Source organism: Sus scrofa, chromosome 2, assembly GCF_054392235.1.
Source record: "Sus scrofa isolate SSC_HxYL_T2T_F1_AM1 chromosome 2, Sscrofa_HxYL_maternal_Yorkshire_Landrace_v2.0, whole genome shotgun sequence".
Lineage (NCBI taxonomy): Eukaryota > Metazoa > Chordata > Mammalia > Artiodactyla > Suidae > Sus > Sus scrofa.
In genome coordinates this window covers 112,115,432-112,134,748 of record NC_139384.1, presented here as the reverse complement: position 1 = coordinate 112,134,748, position 19,317 = coordinate 112,115,432, and the positions used below count along the sequence as shown (strand labels likewise).

The 19,317-nt window shown below is 37.7% G+C and overlaps 1 protein-coding gene across 42 annotated transcripts in view; it reads left to right on the top strand.

The window, feature by feature from the left end:
* The window catches only part of MCTP1 (multiple C2 and transmembrane domain containing 1), a 537,796-nt gene that overhangs the window by 332,099 nt on the left and 186,380 nt on the right, over window positions 1-19,317 (top strand). For all 42 annotated transcript variants that reach the window (XR_014838295.1, XR_014838291.1, XR_014838294.1 and 39 more), the window contains 2 exons: window positions 10,171-10,357; window positions 15,660-15,753. Coding sequence is in view for 29 of the 42 variants with exons in the window: in XM_021084540.2 (XP_020940199.2) it covers window positions 10,171-10,357; window positions 15,660-15,753 (281 nt within the window). In the remaining 13 variants the exon portion in view is untranslated. The remainder of the gene's footprint in view (window positions 1-10,170; window positions 10,358-15,659; window positions 15,754-19,317) is intronic.

Genomic DNA, 19,317 nt, shown 5'->3' with positions numbered 1-19,317 from the left:
AATTTTACACAAAAATAAGTTTACCATGAATATAAAGGAACAATGATAATAATGCCTTACATATGTATAGGGCACTAGTACATATTAGTTCACTATAAGGAGATAATAAAGGTGGTTCATTTTATACCAATTATGCAGGTTCCAAAAGTGAGGCAGAAGGAGGTTTAGAGGTTGCTCAGCTACTATGAATCTGGGGTGATCTGAGACTCAAATCCAGGATTCCTGACGCTACAGTTTCCCCTTGGTCTTGGATTCAGTGTGTTCTGAAGCCATTAAGTGCCCAATAAAGTGCCAGGTAGTCAGTGAACCCACTTAGGTGGTGTGCACCATACTGCATGTTTGAACAACAAATTTTACCTGTCACTGAACTACACTTTTCAAGTGAAGGTGAAATGATGTTAATCTGCATGTAATTATTTAACTTTCTGATCACCTGCATTTTGGCAGGCAAGACGGACTGCCACCTTTACGATAATCAGCTCATAAATCCTCATGATTGTTACACTTTTATGCAGAGCAGTAATCTGAACAAATTGGCTGCTGACAGCTGCGGTAAATTGCCAGGAAGGAGTGCTGTCAGAGAACAAGTTGTTTTTATGAACGTGCAGAATAAGTAAATCCCGTGTCAAGCAATTTCATTCAGTAGGAGTTATTTGCAATCCAATGTAGCAAGATTTATAGCATTATTTATTAGTGTGCAAAGTGCTTGTTTATCTTTAAAGTGGCATTGATTTGGGGCACATATATTTTTGGTTGGTGGATTGCTACTAACTTTACACTTTTACCAGGGTGGAGGTATTGGTTCTGCCCATGACAGCAAAGTGGTACAGATGTAAACGTCAATAGAGAGTTCTATTTCAACAAATTTTTTTATTAGCACTGTATGATAAGAAAAAGTTATTCCCAATAGACAAGTTTGAGGTGAAGAATAAATGCTTTCAAATTCTATATCCATAAAAATAGGAATTCCCCTTGCAGCTCAGTGATAACAAACCTGACTAGAATCCATGAGGATGTGGGTTCGATCTCTAATGTTGCTCAGTGGGTTAAGGATCCAGCGTTGCCATGAGCTGTGGTGTAAGTCGCAGACACAGCTCGGATCTGGTGTTGCTGTGGCAGTGGCATAGGCCGGTGACTGCAGCTTTAATTTGACCCCTAGCTTAAGAACTTCCATATGCAGCAGATGTGGCCCTAAAAAGCAGAAAAAACAAAAAACAAAAAACTATGAATCTGTGTTTATTGCCAAAGGAAGAAAACGTGGGCTATGTCTGCCTAGGTGTAGTGTGGCAAAAGAGGAAAACAGCCTTTGACTTTGTATATTAACCAAATAAACATTTTATTGGAGTTGGAGTACATTGCATTTGCGTGTTTGATACTCTATAGATTCTGATTTGCAATGTTTCCTATTTGTGATATGAATACTGTAGTGATTCTTCTGCTTCCCACGTAAATAAGAGTAGAATCATTCCCACTGCTTTATTAATTTGAAAGCACAAAGATAGCTAGTCAGAAAATTCTAAACCAAAGAGAGTTTTTAATGAACTCATTCTATTGTACCATTTTTCTTACTAAGGGCTGAGTGAAATAGTTTCATTTGGGAGATTGGCAATATTTACATAAAGAATAGAGTGGGTCATTGAGTCTTGTCTTGGTTTTTCCTAAACTCAACCTAAGCCAAATAAATTAAAATTTTAATCCATTTTTTCATGGCTTACTATTTTTTTTCTGAAGATTTTCTCAGAAAATTTATACTCATTGCAGTATTTTGTATCCAGTAGGCAAAGTTTCCAAAGACAGTTTCCATGCACTACTGTGTATATATCAAATAGTTTACTTTCAAGGCAATGAATAGTGAAGTTCACAAATTGGTGGAAGTGTGCTCTGATAAAGCCATCTATCTCCCCAAAGACAGTCCAGCAGTGACAACTTGTGACACTAAAAAGGCAATAACAGCATTAGCACTTAGTAACGCCAGAGATGGTGTGAACACTGTGTAATCATGAAACTTGAAAACACTTAGGGGTTACCCATTGTATTCTTTAAAATGCAAAGGTTCCAAGGAATTAGGTGTTATATTGATTTATTGGATCTTATAATCTATCATGCACTATTTTATTTTTTAATGTTAAGTAGTCCTCATACCCTAAGAAATCTGAAAATTAAATATGGTCCAAATTATGTAAAACGTGTTTTTAGAAATGATGCCTCCCTCCCTCCTCCAAAGAAATCCTAGTGCAGCTTCTCTTTCTATCCTACAGGCTTTGCCTTTAAATGTCCTCTCATCATGATGGCTTCATAATTTCATGAGCTATTACTTCAGGACACAATATACACTTAGGGGTTCATTGTAAGAGGAAATAGAAATTTCTGTTGCAAATATCCCTCCCTATGATTTTAAGCTGTTTTGGCTGAATTCTTGCTGGATCCGATCATGCCACACCATTGGTCTGTAAATCAGAATTGGAGTGTTGCTGACGGAGAACTCAGCCAGGAGTAGATACGGCAGCTCTTCCTGTCCTTGTTTATCATTCTGTTAACTTGCGCTGGTTCAATTAAAATTATCTTCAGTCCACGGTTTCTTTACTGGGATCTTTTAAAGCCAGTTGTCCATTTTGTGAGGATTAGTTCAGTTAAAACTACATAATATAATTCGCACATCCATTTAACTGGGCATATATAGACAGCACCGAGGGGGGGCCATTGTCAACCCCTCGGTGATACACTGCTGCTACTCTTCCCTCAAGACATTTTCAGGCCACACATGACATATCTGATGTACGGGCCACCAGTGCCAATGCACATGTAAACTGTTTGTGAAGCTTGAATCCTGTCCTATTTTTAAATTAAAAAGCAAGTCCAAATCCAGGAGTTCCCACTATGGTGCAGTGGGTTAAGGATCTGACTACAGTGGCTCACATCACTGTAGAGGTATGGGTTTATTCCCTGGCCCAGCACAGTGGGTTGGTTTCTGGTGTCGCCCCAGCCTGCGGCATAGGTCACAGCTGTGGTGTGGGTTTGATCTCTAGCCTGGGGAACTTTCATAGGCTGCAAGTGCGGTTAAAACAAAAAAATCCAAATAAGTCTAACATTACCTCCTGCCCCCCAGTGACCTCACACATGAACATATCTGTACATCCAGGATGCTAATCACAGGACTGCTTCATCTGGGTAGAATGGCATTGTTGGTTCCTGATTTAGCCGTGGCAGATAGAAAGGCGAGAGAGAGAGAAATGGTAAGAATGTGGAAAATTTTCTACCTGAACTCGTAGGGGGAAGTGTCACCAAATAAATGTGACATGTTCCTTTCATGTGGCTAAATACATGCACATAGTTTTTAAAATGTGTAAAAAATTTCAAATTTTGATATGGAAATCGGGAAACTTGGTTGGAGTTCTTGCCATCACATAATTTCTCCAAGCCTCAACCTCCCCATTTGTTGAATGAAAGAAAGTAGCTCTGATATCCCCTTCAGTTTGAGTCTGTTTTGATTCTTCTATTGATGATTGATTGATGAGTTTGATACAGAAACTAAGTTCTAAAATTGAATGATATCAACTAAGGCCGATAAGACAAACTGCAAATTATATTTACATAGCACTTGCATCTTTTCAAAGTACTTTTTCTTCTATTATTCCTGTGTTTTTACAACACTATGCAAAGAGAAGGCATGATTTTTTTTTTAATTTCCATGTGGTAAATGAGGAAAGCTGATGCACGAAAGTTTAAGCTACTTGCTCAATATCACAGTACTAATGAATAATTAATACTGTGTTCAGAATACTTTGGTGTTCTGAACCACTGACATGGACTCTGAAGCCAAATAACTTCATTCAAAGCAATACACTGCATCTGTGGTAGTTCTGGAAATAAGGATATGATAAACCAGAAGGCTTAAAAATCCACCCAATTTAACAGACATAACACACAATAAATAGTTAATGAATGAGTGTTGGAAAGAAATGAGCCCACCTTCTAGGAAGACAATATAGAAGTGGTAGAAGGAGCACAGTACATGCTGATCCTGGCTCTGCCACTGTCACTGTGAGTAAATCTTTGGCCTCTCTGAACCTCTTTCTCAATGTACACAAGTACTTTAATACATACAGAGCGTTAGTACATTTCAGGTGCTATAGTAGGTACCTGCCCTTGAGGCATATAGGAGATTGACAGGAAAAGACAACTGCAGGTCATTTCAAGTAGAATTTGTAAAAATTAGCCAAGAAAAGATAGGTATATACATCTTCTCAGGCAGAGGGATTGCCTTATCCAAGAAAAGAAGCAGGTGTATCCTGGCATGGCTGGTGGAAAGCCTACAAGCTGTTAGGAATGACTTAAGTAGTAAGTGTGAGTCAACAAGGGACATCCAACCTGATGGTAGGTCACAGAGGGCACCATTGCCTTGCTAAGTGTTATTTCATAGGCAGTGGGAAGCCAGGAGTGGGACATGGTTAAGTTTGTGTTTTAGACATCGGTCACTGAGGGGATTGATTGTGTCAATGGTTTTTGTCTTAGACCAGATTCCCTAGGAAACTTGAGGCAGTAATTTGGTGCCGATACTTAATTAGGAGGTATAATCCCAGACACTGAGGGGGAGAGAGAAAGAATAGGAGGCAGAGGAGACTAGGAAGTAAGGCAAGGTGATATGTTACTGGACTGGCCATGTCCCCATGCTTCAGAGTCACAGTGGTTGCTCAGAAGGTATGCCCACTTGTCCACGTGTAGACAGGCAACATGGAGAATCATGCTTTGGAATGGTTTGTGAGAGGGTGGTAGGTATAGGGAGTTATCTTTCCATCTTCTGTATCATTGACCCAAGTTCACCCCACAAGGAGACAACCTCTACACTGTTTCATCTAGTTTCTTGGGCAGTTGATCAGGAAGCCAGGTACCATAGTCCATGGTGGCTCTTCATCTAAGTGCAAAAGTGGCCCTAGAAGCTAGAATTTGGGGCATGTGTCAGTGGGGTCTAGATGCATAGTGGCAGACAAGAGGAATGCTCAGCTCATTCATATGAGTGCAAATTTAGACAGTCCTAGGTCAGTCCTAGGGGGAAGATACCTGAAGACTCAAGCCCAGCGGATTGGTCACAGTGATGGGATGAAAAGCAGCACCTTGGAAAGACCCAGCCAAAGTTGTAGCTGAGCCAATGCAGGCAGCTGAGGACACAGGAGTTCCATATGGAACCTCAGTGTAAAACAGACGTAAGAGGAGCTGTTCTTTGAACCAAAGAGGAGAATCCACACCCCATTCTTCACCCTTCCTGCATCCATGGTGACCTTGGCACACCCCCTTCCCTAGAAATTGTCTCCTTAGAAGACAATTTGAAACTAGATTAGATTATCTGCCTTTTGGCACCAACATTCAGACTTTTTCTGGTGGGGGAAGGGTAGAATACATCTGAGAAATAATATTTCATTATCAATAAGATAAATACATTCTCTTTTGTTTTGTGGAATTGCAAAGAAAAGAAGATGTAGGAGTTCCCACCATGGCTCAACAAATCTGACTAGCATCCATGAGGTTGCAGGTTTGATCCCTGGCCTCGCTCAGTGGGTTAAAGATCCGGTGTTGTTATGAGCTGTGGTATAGGTTGCAGACACGATCGGATCTGGTATTGCTTTGGCTGTGGTATAGGCCAGCAGCTATAGCTCCAAGTGGACCCCTGGCCTAGGAACCTCCATATGCCATGGGTGTGGCCGTAAAAAGACCGGAAAAAAAAAAAAAGAAAGAAAAAAGAAGATGTAAGTATAAACATGAATAGAGTTATAACAAACTGTAAAATCTGGGGTTTTGGAAAACTTGAACTTCATCTACTTCAATTACCCTATATCACAGATGAGAAAACGAATTCAGGAGGATAAGTTGGCTTGGAAAAGGTTAAACTAATTAGTGTCACATGGAAGGCCAGAGCCAAAGGAATCTGACCCCAGTCTTGGGCTCTTTTCCTTGTGTATGTATCTGTATGCATATTTTAGGAATTCATGAATTTGATTCAATACATTTTTAATTTTGCATTTTTGTTTTCATAACAGTATAAAATCATCATTTTGGCTTATTCTAAACAAGCTGGATGATCAGCTAGTATTTCTATAAGCAGTAACTGTAGCAAATGCTTCCTTTGCTGAGGTTATAATAGTACAGGCAAGCCAAATACATGTGAATCTGCCTGTTTGACTGCTAATAACACAATACTATGGACTGGGTGGTTTATGATCAACAGATATCTATTTCTCAGGGTTCTGGAGGTTGGAAAGTCCAAATCAAGACATGAGCATGTTTGGTGTCTGGTTTCCTGGTTCATAAACTGCTATTGTTCTCTGTGTCCTCATATGACAGAAAGACAGGGATCTCTCTGGTGCTTTTTTGATAAATCTCATTTATGAGGGTTTCACCCTCATGACCTAATCACTTCCCAAACACCCCACCTCCCATACCATCACATTGGCCACTAGGTTTCAACATATACATTTTGGAGGACACACAAACATTCATACCATAGCCCTGACCCACAGTAATTAGTATTGAATTTACTTTGCAATACGTTTAGTTGCCATCTCTCTCTCTCTCTCTCTTTCTCTCTCTCTTTTTTTTTTAGGGACACAGGTGTGGCATATGGAAGTTCCTAGGCCACGGGTCAAATCAGAGCCGCAGTTGCCGGCCTACACCACAGCCACAGCCACGTGGGATCTGAGCCTTGGCTGTGACCTACACCACAGCTTGTGGCCACAGTGGATCCTTAACTCACTGATCGAGGCCAGGGATCAAACCTTCCTCCTCATGGATGCTAGTTAGATTCATTACCGCTGAGCCATGACTGGAACTCCAGGAGTTCTATCTTTGTACATATTTATTCAATAACAACCCAAAGATAGCAAAAGCTTTTCTCCACCAACCCATTTGAAGAAATCAGTGATTCATTATATGATACAAAGATACTATAATGCTAACTTTATCCTCAAGTTAATAATACAGTTTTGCTTAGTTATCAGGGGGCATTTTGTTTCAAATAGCATCTGAGTATAACTCCTAAGCAGTTTTTAGATAAATAGGAGAAATGAACAACCTCACCTAGCAAAAAGAACCTTGAAGTTGTTAATATTCTTTCAGCAAAATATTGTATAAATAGGCATTTTCTCTGTTAGAATAATTAATGTCAAAATTCTGAAACTTTAAATATGAGGCAGAACTTGGGACTACTTCTGCGAGTATACCCAATATTGAAAATTTGATTGGAGTCTTCCTATCATAGCTCAGCAGTAACAAACCCAACTAGTATCCATGAGGACATGGATTTGATCCCTGGCCTTGCTCAGTGAGTTAAGGATCTGTTGTTGCTGTGAGCTGTGGTGTAGGTTGCAGATGCAGCTCGGATCCCATATTGCTGTGGTTATGGTATAGGCTGGCAGCTACAGCTCCGATTCAGCCCCTAGCCTGGGAACTTCCATATGCTGCACGTGTGGCCCTAAAAAGACAAAAAGAACTAAACAAACAATCAAAAAAAGACAAGTCTAGATATTACCCCATTAAGAACTGCCTCATAGAACATATACTTCCTTTTGGATGCATATTTACAATAATGACAAACTGGTTAAGGAAAAGGCCTAGGTCTTGGATTCCAGAGTCCTAAGTTCAGGCCTAGCTCTGCTAATAACTGTGTATCTCTATTAAATGTCTAACTTCTCTGGCCTTCAGTTTTCTCGTTAGTAAAATAAGGAGATTTTGAGGATCTCAAATCCTTATGCCTATTGGAAACAGGAACAGAATTAAGTGAAATCATCCAGTTGTCAGTTAGACAGTACTGGAAACAGTGACTCAGAGAACATTTGCTCTGTCTTTAAAGCTTTTTTGCTCTTTTTTTTTTTTTTTGGTCTTTTTAAGGCCACTCCTGTGACATATGGAGGTTCCCAGGCTAGAGGTTGAATCGGAGCTATAGCCGCAGCCTACACTGCAACCACAGTAATGTCAGATCCTAAGAGCATCTGCAACCTATAGCACAGCTCATAGCAACACCAAATCCTTAATCCACTGAGCAAGGTCAGGAATCAAATCCGTGTCCTCATGGATATTAGTCAGATTCGTTAACCCCTGAGCCACGACAGGAACTCCTAAAGGTATTTAAATTCAAAACTTTTTTTTAGCAGTGTAAGCACATACAACAAATCCGTGGGCCAGATTTAATCTGAAACTTGCCAGTTTGCAATTCCTGGGCTAAATCATCTTTTGAACACTTTCCCCAACTCTAAAGCATTTAATGCAGTATGATTATTAAGAACTCATTTCAATTAAAATTTGAATTTGATAAGGCATGTGATATGTTTTTTCACTGTTTAGATTTTAAGGGGCAGCATGAGAATATTTTGGAAGGAATGTTGTATTCACAGAAACAATGAGATTATTTAATATGCATCCTAACTTTAGGAAGATGTTTTCCAGACTTGGTATAAACCCTAAATTCCAGCTCTCTTGGTAACATTTATACATACAGATTTTCTGCCACTGACCAGGGCATTTCTTTTCTTTTTCATTTCTTGCTTCTATATTCCCCCTCCTCCCAAGTGTTTCTAGTCTGGACATCTCCCATGTCATTTTTGATAGGTTAAAAATAAAATGTAAATGTCAAACTTTTATTCAATTTCTAAAATCACTCATACTAAAAAGATGTTTGAACTCAACTATCAGCCTTGCGGCCCTATTCATAGAATAATTGCTTGAATAAATTGCTTCATTTAAAAGCAAAATAATAATTGATATATAGAGTGAAGAATAAGAAGAAGCAAAAATTTAATCTGTTTCTGAGAGCTGCCCACCGTGTTTATGACCTTACCACATTTATTCTTATAATTGGCTATTTCCTCTTAGAAATGTATTTTATTCATGTCTGCTCCCTTTCTCTTGGTTTATTGGATTTGTGATCACCAAATCTTTCTCTTACAAATGATTTGGTATTTTTATGAAAAGAGGTTGCAAAGTGTTCAGCTCTGAGAGTGGCTGGGCTGATGTTATGAAGCCCATCTGGCATGTAACACTTGAGCTATCACTTTTTCAGAGAATTTGTTTGTTAATTTGGATTTATGGAGTATTACATGCATAAAATGGCAATGTAAGAATTTGGGGAGGGAGTTCCCATCATGGTGCAGCAGAAACGAATCGTGAGGTTGCGAGTTCAATCCCTGGCCTCGCTCAGTAGGTTAAGGATCCAGCGTTGCCGTGAGCTGTGGTGTAGGTTGCAGACATGGCTCGGATCTTCGTTGCTGTGTCTGCGGTGTAGGCCACCAGCTACAGCTCGATTGGACCTCTAGCCTGGGAACCTCCATATGCCATGGGTGAGGCCCTAAAAAGCAAAAAAAAAAAAAGAATTTGGGGAAAGGATACATTCAGTCTGTAACAGCATGTCACTGAGGTTACAAGTAAGTAAAATTTTGTAAATCCTTTCTAAAAATTTGTATGAATTTCCAAAACCAATTTTTAAATGAAGCAATCATGTATGCATTCTTTATCTTCCAAAATTAGTACTGTATTTTAGAGAGTTTGCCTTCTTCATAAAGTGTTTATATATATACATGGGATTGTGTATGTATATTTAATAAATAATGTTTCCTAAAAGTTCTAATTTCTACATTTGCTGCATAAATAAATGAGAGCTTTGAGGAAACAAAATAAAAATAAAGAATTTAAAAATTTAAAATATCACCACAACACATTACCATAGTACATATTCTATTCACTGCTTAGTAACATTTATGAAGGCAGAACACCTGTTGTTTTAAAAATGGCACAAATATTCAGATTCTTGGTAGTTTGCCTCTTTAGACAGCTCACGTTAGTCTTTCTCTTAGCAAAGCCCTACTGCTCAGGGCCATAGAGATTGAAAGTCCCTATCCATTTATCAATATGGCAACCATGGATAGTAATCAAGTCAGATAAGCACTTTCTTTTTTTTTTTTTTTTTTTTGCATCTTACAGGAAATGAGCCCTTAGATACTGAGAAAATCAGGGTCTGAATTTTGTGAAGAAAGTCAGCTAACTTGAAAGACATATGCTTCTAGAGATCCAAATGGTATTTCCATTGATTTAGTTTTCACGAAGCTCTGAGCAGCCTGCACTTGCACTGTTTGTTGTGCCCCCCCCCCCAAAAAAAGCCATTGGCTAATCCAAAGCATTTGTTTTTAGGTGCCAGATTGACCTGTCGGCTCTCAGTAGGGAACAGACACACAAGTTGGAGTTGCAGCTGGAGGAAGGGGAGGGTCACCTGGTGCTGCTGGTCACCCTGACAGCTTCAGCCACCGTCAGCATCTCTGACCTTTCCATCAACTCTCTGGAGGACCAGAAAGAACGCGAGGAAATCCTAAGGAGATATGTACGTGTGTAACCTTCCTCCTTCAGGGTCATGGGTGACTAGATGAGGTTGTAAATAGTTGACGTGGAGTGACAGAAGTACATCTGTACAGCTGTCTGACAGATGAATCAGCATAAGCAGAAAGCTAGGCCAATGCAAATATCAAACATATCTTTGCAGAAACACTTGAGTTACTCATGGATATCTAGACATCCAATCTTCTCTGGTGTCTTTTCCAGAGAAAGTTCTAGATCCTGAGACTCTCCTCAGTGATTTTTATCATGCAGCAAAATTTTAATGCAGGAAAACTTCCCATAATGGAAAGTCTAGTTTACACAATCATTTTAAATGGCTTTAGAATGGGTTACACAATAATTTAATATATTTTTTGTGTTTTTAGGGCTGCTCCAGTGGCATATGGAGGTTCCCAGGCTAGGGGTCCAATTGGAGCTGTAGCTGCTGACTTATGCCACAGCCACAGCAACACGGGATCCGAGCCGCGTCTGCCACCTATGCCACAGATCACGGCAACGCCGGATCCTTAACCCACTGAGCAAGACCAGGAATTGAACCTGCATCCTCATGGGTGCCAGTCAGGTTAGTTTCCACTGATCCACAATGAGAACTCCTAATTTAATTTTAAATTGTTTTTTTTTAATTATTGGGTTTAATTATTTGTTTTTCCAAATGTGAAATTGAATTATGGCACTTACATTAATTAGTAGCCTGGTAACTAGAGGATATTCACAGAAATAATTTTTCTTTTCAACTACTTAGAAAAGCCTCCCTTCATTCCTTTAATTTTTCAAAAGTTGAATATGAAATATAATAAAAAGGAAGCCCCTTTACCTTTTGATCAGATGTACAGTGTTAGGGTAGCATAGTGAGTCACTAAAATAAGTATCCTTCTCAAATTTTACCAAACACAAATATTCAACAAACAAATCTACCTGTTTCCCAGCATCCTCACAGTATGTATTTCTCACCATGTAGTTTTATTGAATCAACAGAGAGTGGAGCTCTTACTCCACCATTCTCTCTCAGTGAAGCCTCAAAAAAATGAATATCTCAGGACTCAAGAAGCTGGGGGAGAAAGAAAGCTTTTCCACTTAAAATTACAAAGCTTGTATTGTACAATGCTGCCAGGTGTTTAGAAGGCTCCTCTAGACACTCAGCCATGAAACCAAGCTCTAACAAAGAACTGCTTAATTTTTTTTTCCTTTGGTTTTTAAATATTCCTATTTGCTGACTGACATCCTTCCAATAACTGAATTTAATAAAGATGTACCTTATCAGGCTGTGCAGATAACATGAAGTGCTGGTACTAATGCTGTACAATATTCTTCAAACAGATTAGCAGGATGTGCACTTCAGCAAATTTATTCTGGCTATCTCCACTGAATCAGCTGTCTGCTAATGCTTGTACACCTCATCCACCAATAGTGTTATCATAAACAGTTTAATAGAGGTGACTTACCAAGGCTAAATAGTATATATTTTTAAATCACGTAAGAGCTAAGGTAGTGTAGCTTCTAATTTATAATTGCAGTTGTGAAAATTATTTCACATTTTGGTACCCACCAAGTCATATTCTGTTACCAGGAGTGATCCTCATGAATTAGAACAATTTTAAAGAAATTCATTTGTATTTTAATATAAAAATTATTTGTGGTATTATAATACCATATTTGAGGGATTAGTGTTTGATACTTTCCCATCTACTAGAATGATACGACGGGCTAGGCAATTAGAAATGATCCAATTAATATTGATTTTTTTTTTCTTTTACTGGATGGGCTTCCTTGAATTGGCCATTTCCATTTAGAATTTGAATATTTGTTTATGTACCTTCTTTCAAATATTAGGTATTATCTCAAGAAAATGTAAAACAGTATGTGGCTATCCTGGCTAATTCTCAGGCATACTCTTCTTAGTATACTAAAAAGTGAACCATACTTAAATATACCTTTTTTTTTTAAATCCCTGATTTCAAGCATTGGCCTGTATCTCTCTCTAGAAACATACTTATTAAGAAGCTACTCTATGCAATACAGAACATGTGTTATGAATTGCTAACAGCAATACAAGGACAAAGACCTGTATTTTAGGGTTTCAGAGTGCTTCCTTTTTGTTACTTAGATTATGAAATGAATGAATACTGTGTCGTGAAATATCACTTGGAGAAACATATAAAAGCATTTAGTTGGAAAATTATCTATATGTTTTCCTGTAAGAACTTGTGTATTTTTTTCAAGTTTCAGTTTAACCAAAGAATTTCATTTGGCCCTGGTTGTGGTGAGGAAAGTCATGACTTGTCCCACTCTTATATGAAAGAGCCCTGAAAAGGCTCTCCGTCACTGTCATTCAACTGTTCAATGCAAAGCACTGAAGCCCCACAAATTAAACAGACATTACTGTGAGAGCCATTATTTGATCACCACATTCTGAAAAGATGGCTAATTCCATTTTTTCTTTTTCTTTTTTTTCTTCTTTTTCAGGGGAGGAAAGCAGGGAAGGTCAACAGGGGGCGGGTAGTAATGGGTAGTAGACCAAGAGCGATTGTATGACCTTTTCAGAACGGGGATGCTGAACCCTTGCTCCCCCTTGTCACAGTTTAAAAACCAGAGGAGCTAGTTTAGAGAAGAAGTTGTTAGCATTCCATTTTTATTATGACATTTCACAGTCATCTGATTTAATGTCCCTTGACCGGATTGTCCACCGTGAGACGATGGGCTTGAAATGTTATTTAGAGCATTGATAAAAGGTGAGCGGTTCTAAGATGACAGCGAGTCATAAGGCTGGTGGTGTGACATTAATTTTCTCCATAACAGAGATGGAATAAGACGTCACGGTGACAAGCTGTCAATCAGCTCTGGCCCCTCAGAGCATCTCGATGCCATAGGATGGGGTATTGCCTCTCCCGTAATAGAGCTGAACTGAGATGCTCTCCCTGACAGCTGCTGCAGCCATAGAGAAAATATATTATACAGCCTTTCATTAAAAAAATAAAGAGGACTCCTCTCCAGAGCATTTCAATCTTTTCCCATCTATTGAGGGCTGAAAGGATTCACAGCAAATCATAGATTCCTCTGCTATGGAAATTTCTGGCTTTAGAAACCATCCAGGTTTTGAGGCCTTGGAAAATAACCATAAATAACAAGGCAAGAATACCTCTCGATGAAACAGTACTTAAAGTTATATTTTTAAACTGATATATTTACATTTTTTTTGCTCTTTTTTTCTTGGAGTTCTTCTTATAATTGATGTGTTACTGGCCTAAACAGTTGAAGTTGCAATAAATTACTGAGTGTCAGCTGACTTGAGGAAATGAAACCTTCAAACCATAATTACCCCTCTGAATGGAAAGCAGAACTTTGGAGCTGAAGTGCCAGAAGCTGTGTGGCTCTGCAATGAGGTTACCAATCTGAAAACAATGCTGACTGAAGACTGAAGATATTTGTTTTGGTCACAGCGAAACTGGGTTGTAATTGCTCCTGAGTAGTTCCCTGGTGGCGCAGCAGGTTCAGGATCCCATGCTGTCTGTCACTGTGGCAGCTCAGGTTGCTGCTATGGCACAGATTAGATCCCTGGCCCAGGAACTGGCACATGCCATGGGTGTGGCCAAAAAGTAAATAAATAAATAGCTCCTGAAAATTAAAGCATAGGAACCTTTTGATAAAACTCTCCTTCATTGTGAGATGAGGAGACTTACATGGTCTACAACACTCGGTAAACTCTCAGATAAGAACAGCATCCCACTTTGATCCTCAACTACGTCAGGAAGACAATGTGCCTACAAATCTCTGAATTACAGTACTGCTGTCGAAAGTTTTCACTGTTAAACCCTGAATTTATAGGAATTTAAATGAGAGAGAAGTGCAGTTTTATTGAACCCTGCCATCTGGGTAGTTTAAACAGAGTTGGGGTGATAAACAACTGTTTAAAAACAGTAAAAGATTAAGAGCTAATCCTTGGGCTAAACACTCTTTTTTAAAAGTTAGGCTCTGAGAATACACATCTAGCTGCATTTCCTCTTCTCAGTATACCAAGGTCATAGCTTCAGTGTCAGCAAGGACTAGTCACATGGACTGATAAAGTTCATGTCGCAGTGAGCTTATGCTTGTTTGTATTCTCTCATTCTCCCTACAAAGAGGAAAATGTTCTGTACACCAATAACATTTTAATAGGTAACTTTACTGGGCAAAGCTAAGTTATCCTTCCCAGTTTTAAAGCATTTTACAGATTATGATTAAGAAATGCCTTAGATTTACTGAGTAGAAATGCCGCTCTTAGAATGAGAAAAATATGAGGAACTATAAGTAAACAAATGCATATCATGCTCTATAGGTTTACTTTATGCTGTAAGTATTTGTGTCCATTAATTAGAGTTCTGAATATCTTCTTGGTATCCCTCATTTAATTCTTTCATGTATTAACCCTTATTAAAACTCTGCCATTATTACCATTATTAATTCTATCAAAACTTATTTTATTTTATTTTTTTAATTTTTAAAAAAATTTTTTATTACTCAAATGAATTTATCACATCTGCAGTTATCAAAACTTCTATACCTACTACAATGGCAAATAAAATTACAAATTTAAGAAAAATTGCTCATTTTTTATAATGAATTTTAAATTCTTTTGAATTTATTTTTAGTGATCACTTTTATTTATTTTAGATTATATATATCTTTTGCCTAAAAAGTGTATAGAACTACATCTTTTAAATTAAACATTAGAAAACAGTCTTTCAATAATTTAACCATCATCTATCTAGTATCTGCAATTTCCAAAATTAACCAAAAGGAAAATAGTAGAAAAATAACTAATATTGACTTTCTTTTCTTACTCCCTCTTTGAAGTGTGTTGTGTAACCAACTTAAGATTCAATATTAAGAATCATTAGTTTCCAAAATCATCTTGTCTGTAGACGAAAGATTTCTTGGAGTGCTTTGGTAAAGGAGATTGAAGAAGCCAAGCAGGCATGGCCTATTTTATAATTTATTGTTCACCATCCACTGCTAATATTCTATGGGGAAGAAATGTTGTGGGTTTTGTTATTCTTTCAAAAAATCTACGCACATAGCAACAATTATCTATATAAATGTCTACGTGTGTGTGTGTGTGTGTGTGTGTGTGTGTGTGTGTGTACACATTCATGTTGGTGGAAAGGTCATCTGTACTGAAGAAACATAAGCATCCCTTTGATCATTTCAGCAGCATCCTGAGATCGACCATACCACTTGGGGTGTTTTTTAAGCACACTCTTTGAGACCCTTCAGAAACTTTCATTTCTAATACTGATGCTTGGGTCTTTCAGAGCCCACTGCGGATATTTCATAACTTGAAAGATGTGGGATTCCTCCAGGTGAAAGTAATAAGAGCAGAAGGGTTAATGGCCGCTGACGTCACAGGTAAGAAAGAATGCTGTTCTCCTGTTGCTTGTATATCAAGCAGCACGCGGCATCTACCCCATTTGCTGATTGAAAATTTCATGTCACCCATGGGATAATCAAAGTAAATAATGTAAAGTTTGTTGATCTTGCAAAGATTTGCTAACTACCTGATTTTTGTACTGTCTCTGCTCCATTTTTTTAAAAGGGTGATTATTAAAAAGAAACACTGAAAAGGAAAATAAATTTTGAATTATTGCCTTCTCCAAGGTTTAGCCAACATAGTGGGAATATTTCTTCCAGGGCATTTTGACATTTGGGGTCATAATGCTTCATCTTCTTTTCTTAGACAGTATCAGCTTCCTGCAGATGATATTATAACAACACTTACAGTTCAAACATACATGAAATCCGTTGTACATTTCACCAAGTTTAGATATGTAATGCTCATTTATTTGGCATGAACTCTTGTTATTTGGTTGCTGATCCAGTTCCTTAGTTGTCCAAATTCCCTACTACATCCTAGGGATCATACTGGAGCTAAACTAAACATCTACAGTGTTCTAGTTTTTTTTAACCACGCAATAGACCTGTAAAAATGCCAAAGCGAGTATGGTATCTTAAAACTTCCTGTATTGGACATTGCTCTTCTATGATATATTCATTAGTTAATTATTTCATCAATTTTCAGAATTAAAACATTGTTTTGAATTTGCAACTATGCAAGCATTCACTTATTCTTTCATTTCACAGGATTTAGGGTATGTTTATAAAATTCCTTAGGTTGTCCATCTCAAGACAGATCATAAATAGGACTGACTTGACCAGTTTCAGTGCAAATTGCCCTCTTCCTGAAAGTATCCACTTATTGTTTATGGAAATATGCCTATCATGTGAATAATAAGCTATTCTAAAAGGATAGCTGACATTGGAAGGGGAGAAATGTATTTCCATATAAGGGCTTGCAAACCCATTACATGATTACTACTACCCTTCTTGAATTCATGGAACAGAACCAGAACATAAATAAAAGATCACATGCCTTCAAACTAAAATAGCAGTTGTCTGTTCCAAAATGAAAATATTTAAAATTTTTATTATTTGCCTAGTATCAAATGAATATTTACTGTATGTTAAAAATAAAAATAATGAGAGTTTACAGTTTCTTTAAAGAAGATATTAGTGACCCATTTGTAATAAAAAAGACAATAACAGTTGTCAAATATTATTGTAAAATAAGCATACTTGAAAATAGTAGGAAAGAGGGTTGTTTGTAATCTTTTTACATTTATACTGACTTGGCTCCTTGTAATAAACAATTAATGAATGCAAAGTTTATTCATTTTCTCTTTTATTTCTGGTATGCTTATAATTAAATTCATCTGATTGTGGGAGTTCCTGTGTGGCGCAGTGGAAACAAATCTGACTAGGAACCAGAAGGTTGCGAGTTCGATCCCTGGCTTTGCTTCATGGGTTAAGGATCTGGTGTTGCCATGAACTGCAGTGTAGGTTGCAGATGTGGCTCAGATTTGGCGTTGCTGTGGCTGTGGCTGTGGCTGGCAGCTGTAGCTCTGATTAGACCCTTAGCCTGGGAATCTCCATAGGCCACAAGTGTGGCACTAAAAAGCAAAAAAAAAAAAAAATTAATCTTGATGCAGTGATTTTATTATTATTATTCTGTGTTCATTATTAGAACCAATAGTCAATAATGAATAATTAACTAACTGCTCTTCTTTTGCTCACTTTGGACATTAACTTAAAGACCAGAATAGGAACACAGTGCTGCTTTTACACTACAAAGGTTCTGCCCAGCAGAGTGTAGATTCAGGAATTCATGGCCTTGACATTTACCATCATGGGAGAGAGACTCACTTTTTTTTTGGATTTTCTGTCAGGCGGAGGAGCACCCAGAGTTAGGCTAAAAACATCTGAAGATAAGGAGAAGAGCCTAAAATAAAAAGTATCTCAGAGGGCACCTAAGTGCTAAGAACTATCACTGGACATTTATAGTGGATGCAATAATTTCTTACAGAAAAATTCAAGTCCTATTTACTTCAGAAGTTTTAAATACCTGCCCATTACACAAGTTACATGCAATTATATGTTTGTTTCTCTTGGAGAGCAGCTGTCATTGCTTTTGAAACTTCATGAATATGCAAACAGTGTTAACCCAGTTGGCCTGTATGCTACTGTGCAAGTTAAAGTACATGTTTTCTTGAAGCTGGGAAAAATAGATATATTTCTTTCCTAATGGTTCTATGTAAATTAATGGGAATAACAGTCGCCTTTCCTCTTGAGAATTCTGTGAGACATAATTTTGTTCTGATAAAATGGACTTTAATTTGGAGAATACTAAATAACAGATTCTCCATTTTTTCCTCCCAGTTTTAGGGATATAAATCTAATGATTCCTCATTCCACAATGACCTTCTAATCTAATGTGCTCTGAATTGAACGAGAGATCTTGAACTATTCAGGGGCAAGAGGATAATTCAGTCTTTGACCTTGCTCACTCTTGGACCTTTTGTGGTCTTCATGACATTTGTGAGGGTGGCAGAAACTGAGGACCATATATTTAAGTCGGAAATGTCTGAATATTCTACCAATTTTTAAAATAATCTTTTCTTCTGAAAAGTGTAAATATTTATAGGTATACTGATCCCTCCTGGTCTTTGTCTTGAAATTTGTGGCACAAATAAGCTCTTTGTATACTCTATCTCCTACTTTCTCAAAGAAGAATTGTGAAAATATGTTGTACATATCAGAGGATAATCATAGCTAGGCTCTACAAGATATTCAGCAATAGTTTGAGAAAAGGGAATAGATCAGTAGTGTTATCTTCAGATGCTCAAATTAGCATACGTTTAGGATTGTTGTGGATGGAGAGGGGAGATTTTAAAATCACTGATAAGTCTCTGTGCTAAGCAAAGAATATTTCTTGACCTGATATAAACGAGGCTGCTACTATAAGACAGTAGGTTGGTTTTCAAACACTTTTCTAGACAGGTCCAACAACACAAACTTGGATCTGACTGACTTTCGCTCTATTTTAAAAATATTTTTCGTGATCAGAACGTAAAGTTAAGCTTCCATAGCTTAAGCAAAACTTTTTAAATTATAATATTCCATCATTTAATGTGAGCACAAGGAAAAGAAATGCTATAATCTTTTAAGTAGCCATCAATCTTACTGCAGTTACAAAGAGTTTTTTTCCTTTCAAAATGTAAAATTTTTCTTTTGTTACAACACATTCATTGAGAAACATTGTGATACTGTATTAACTCTGTGTGAATAAAGAGCAATTGAGACTCTCTTTGAATGAGTGAGTATAAAGCACAAATTACTTTTTAATGAAACCCTCAATTCTTTCCCTTTCCACAAAAAGCCTATAGCCTTGTTCAGCTGAAGGCTACTACAGTAGGTCACTTCAGTTAAGCCCCTAATAAACTGTTGATAGTCGAGGGTAGTTTTTTCTTCCATCTCAATAGCCCAGTGTTGGACAGTGCACTTCAAATCATTAAGGTTAATACAGATTTAAAAAAGAGATTAACTCTGGTGGTTAAGGCCTCAATTTACAACTCCCAC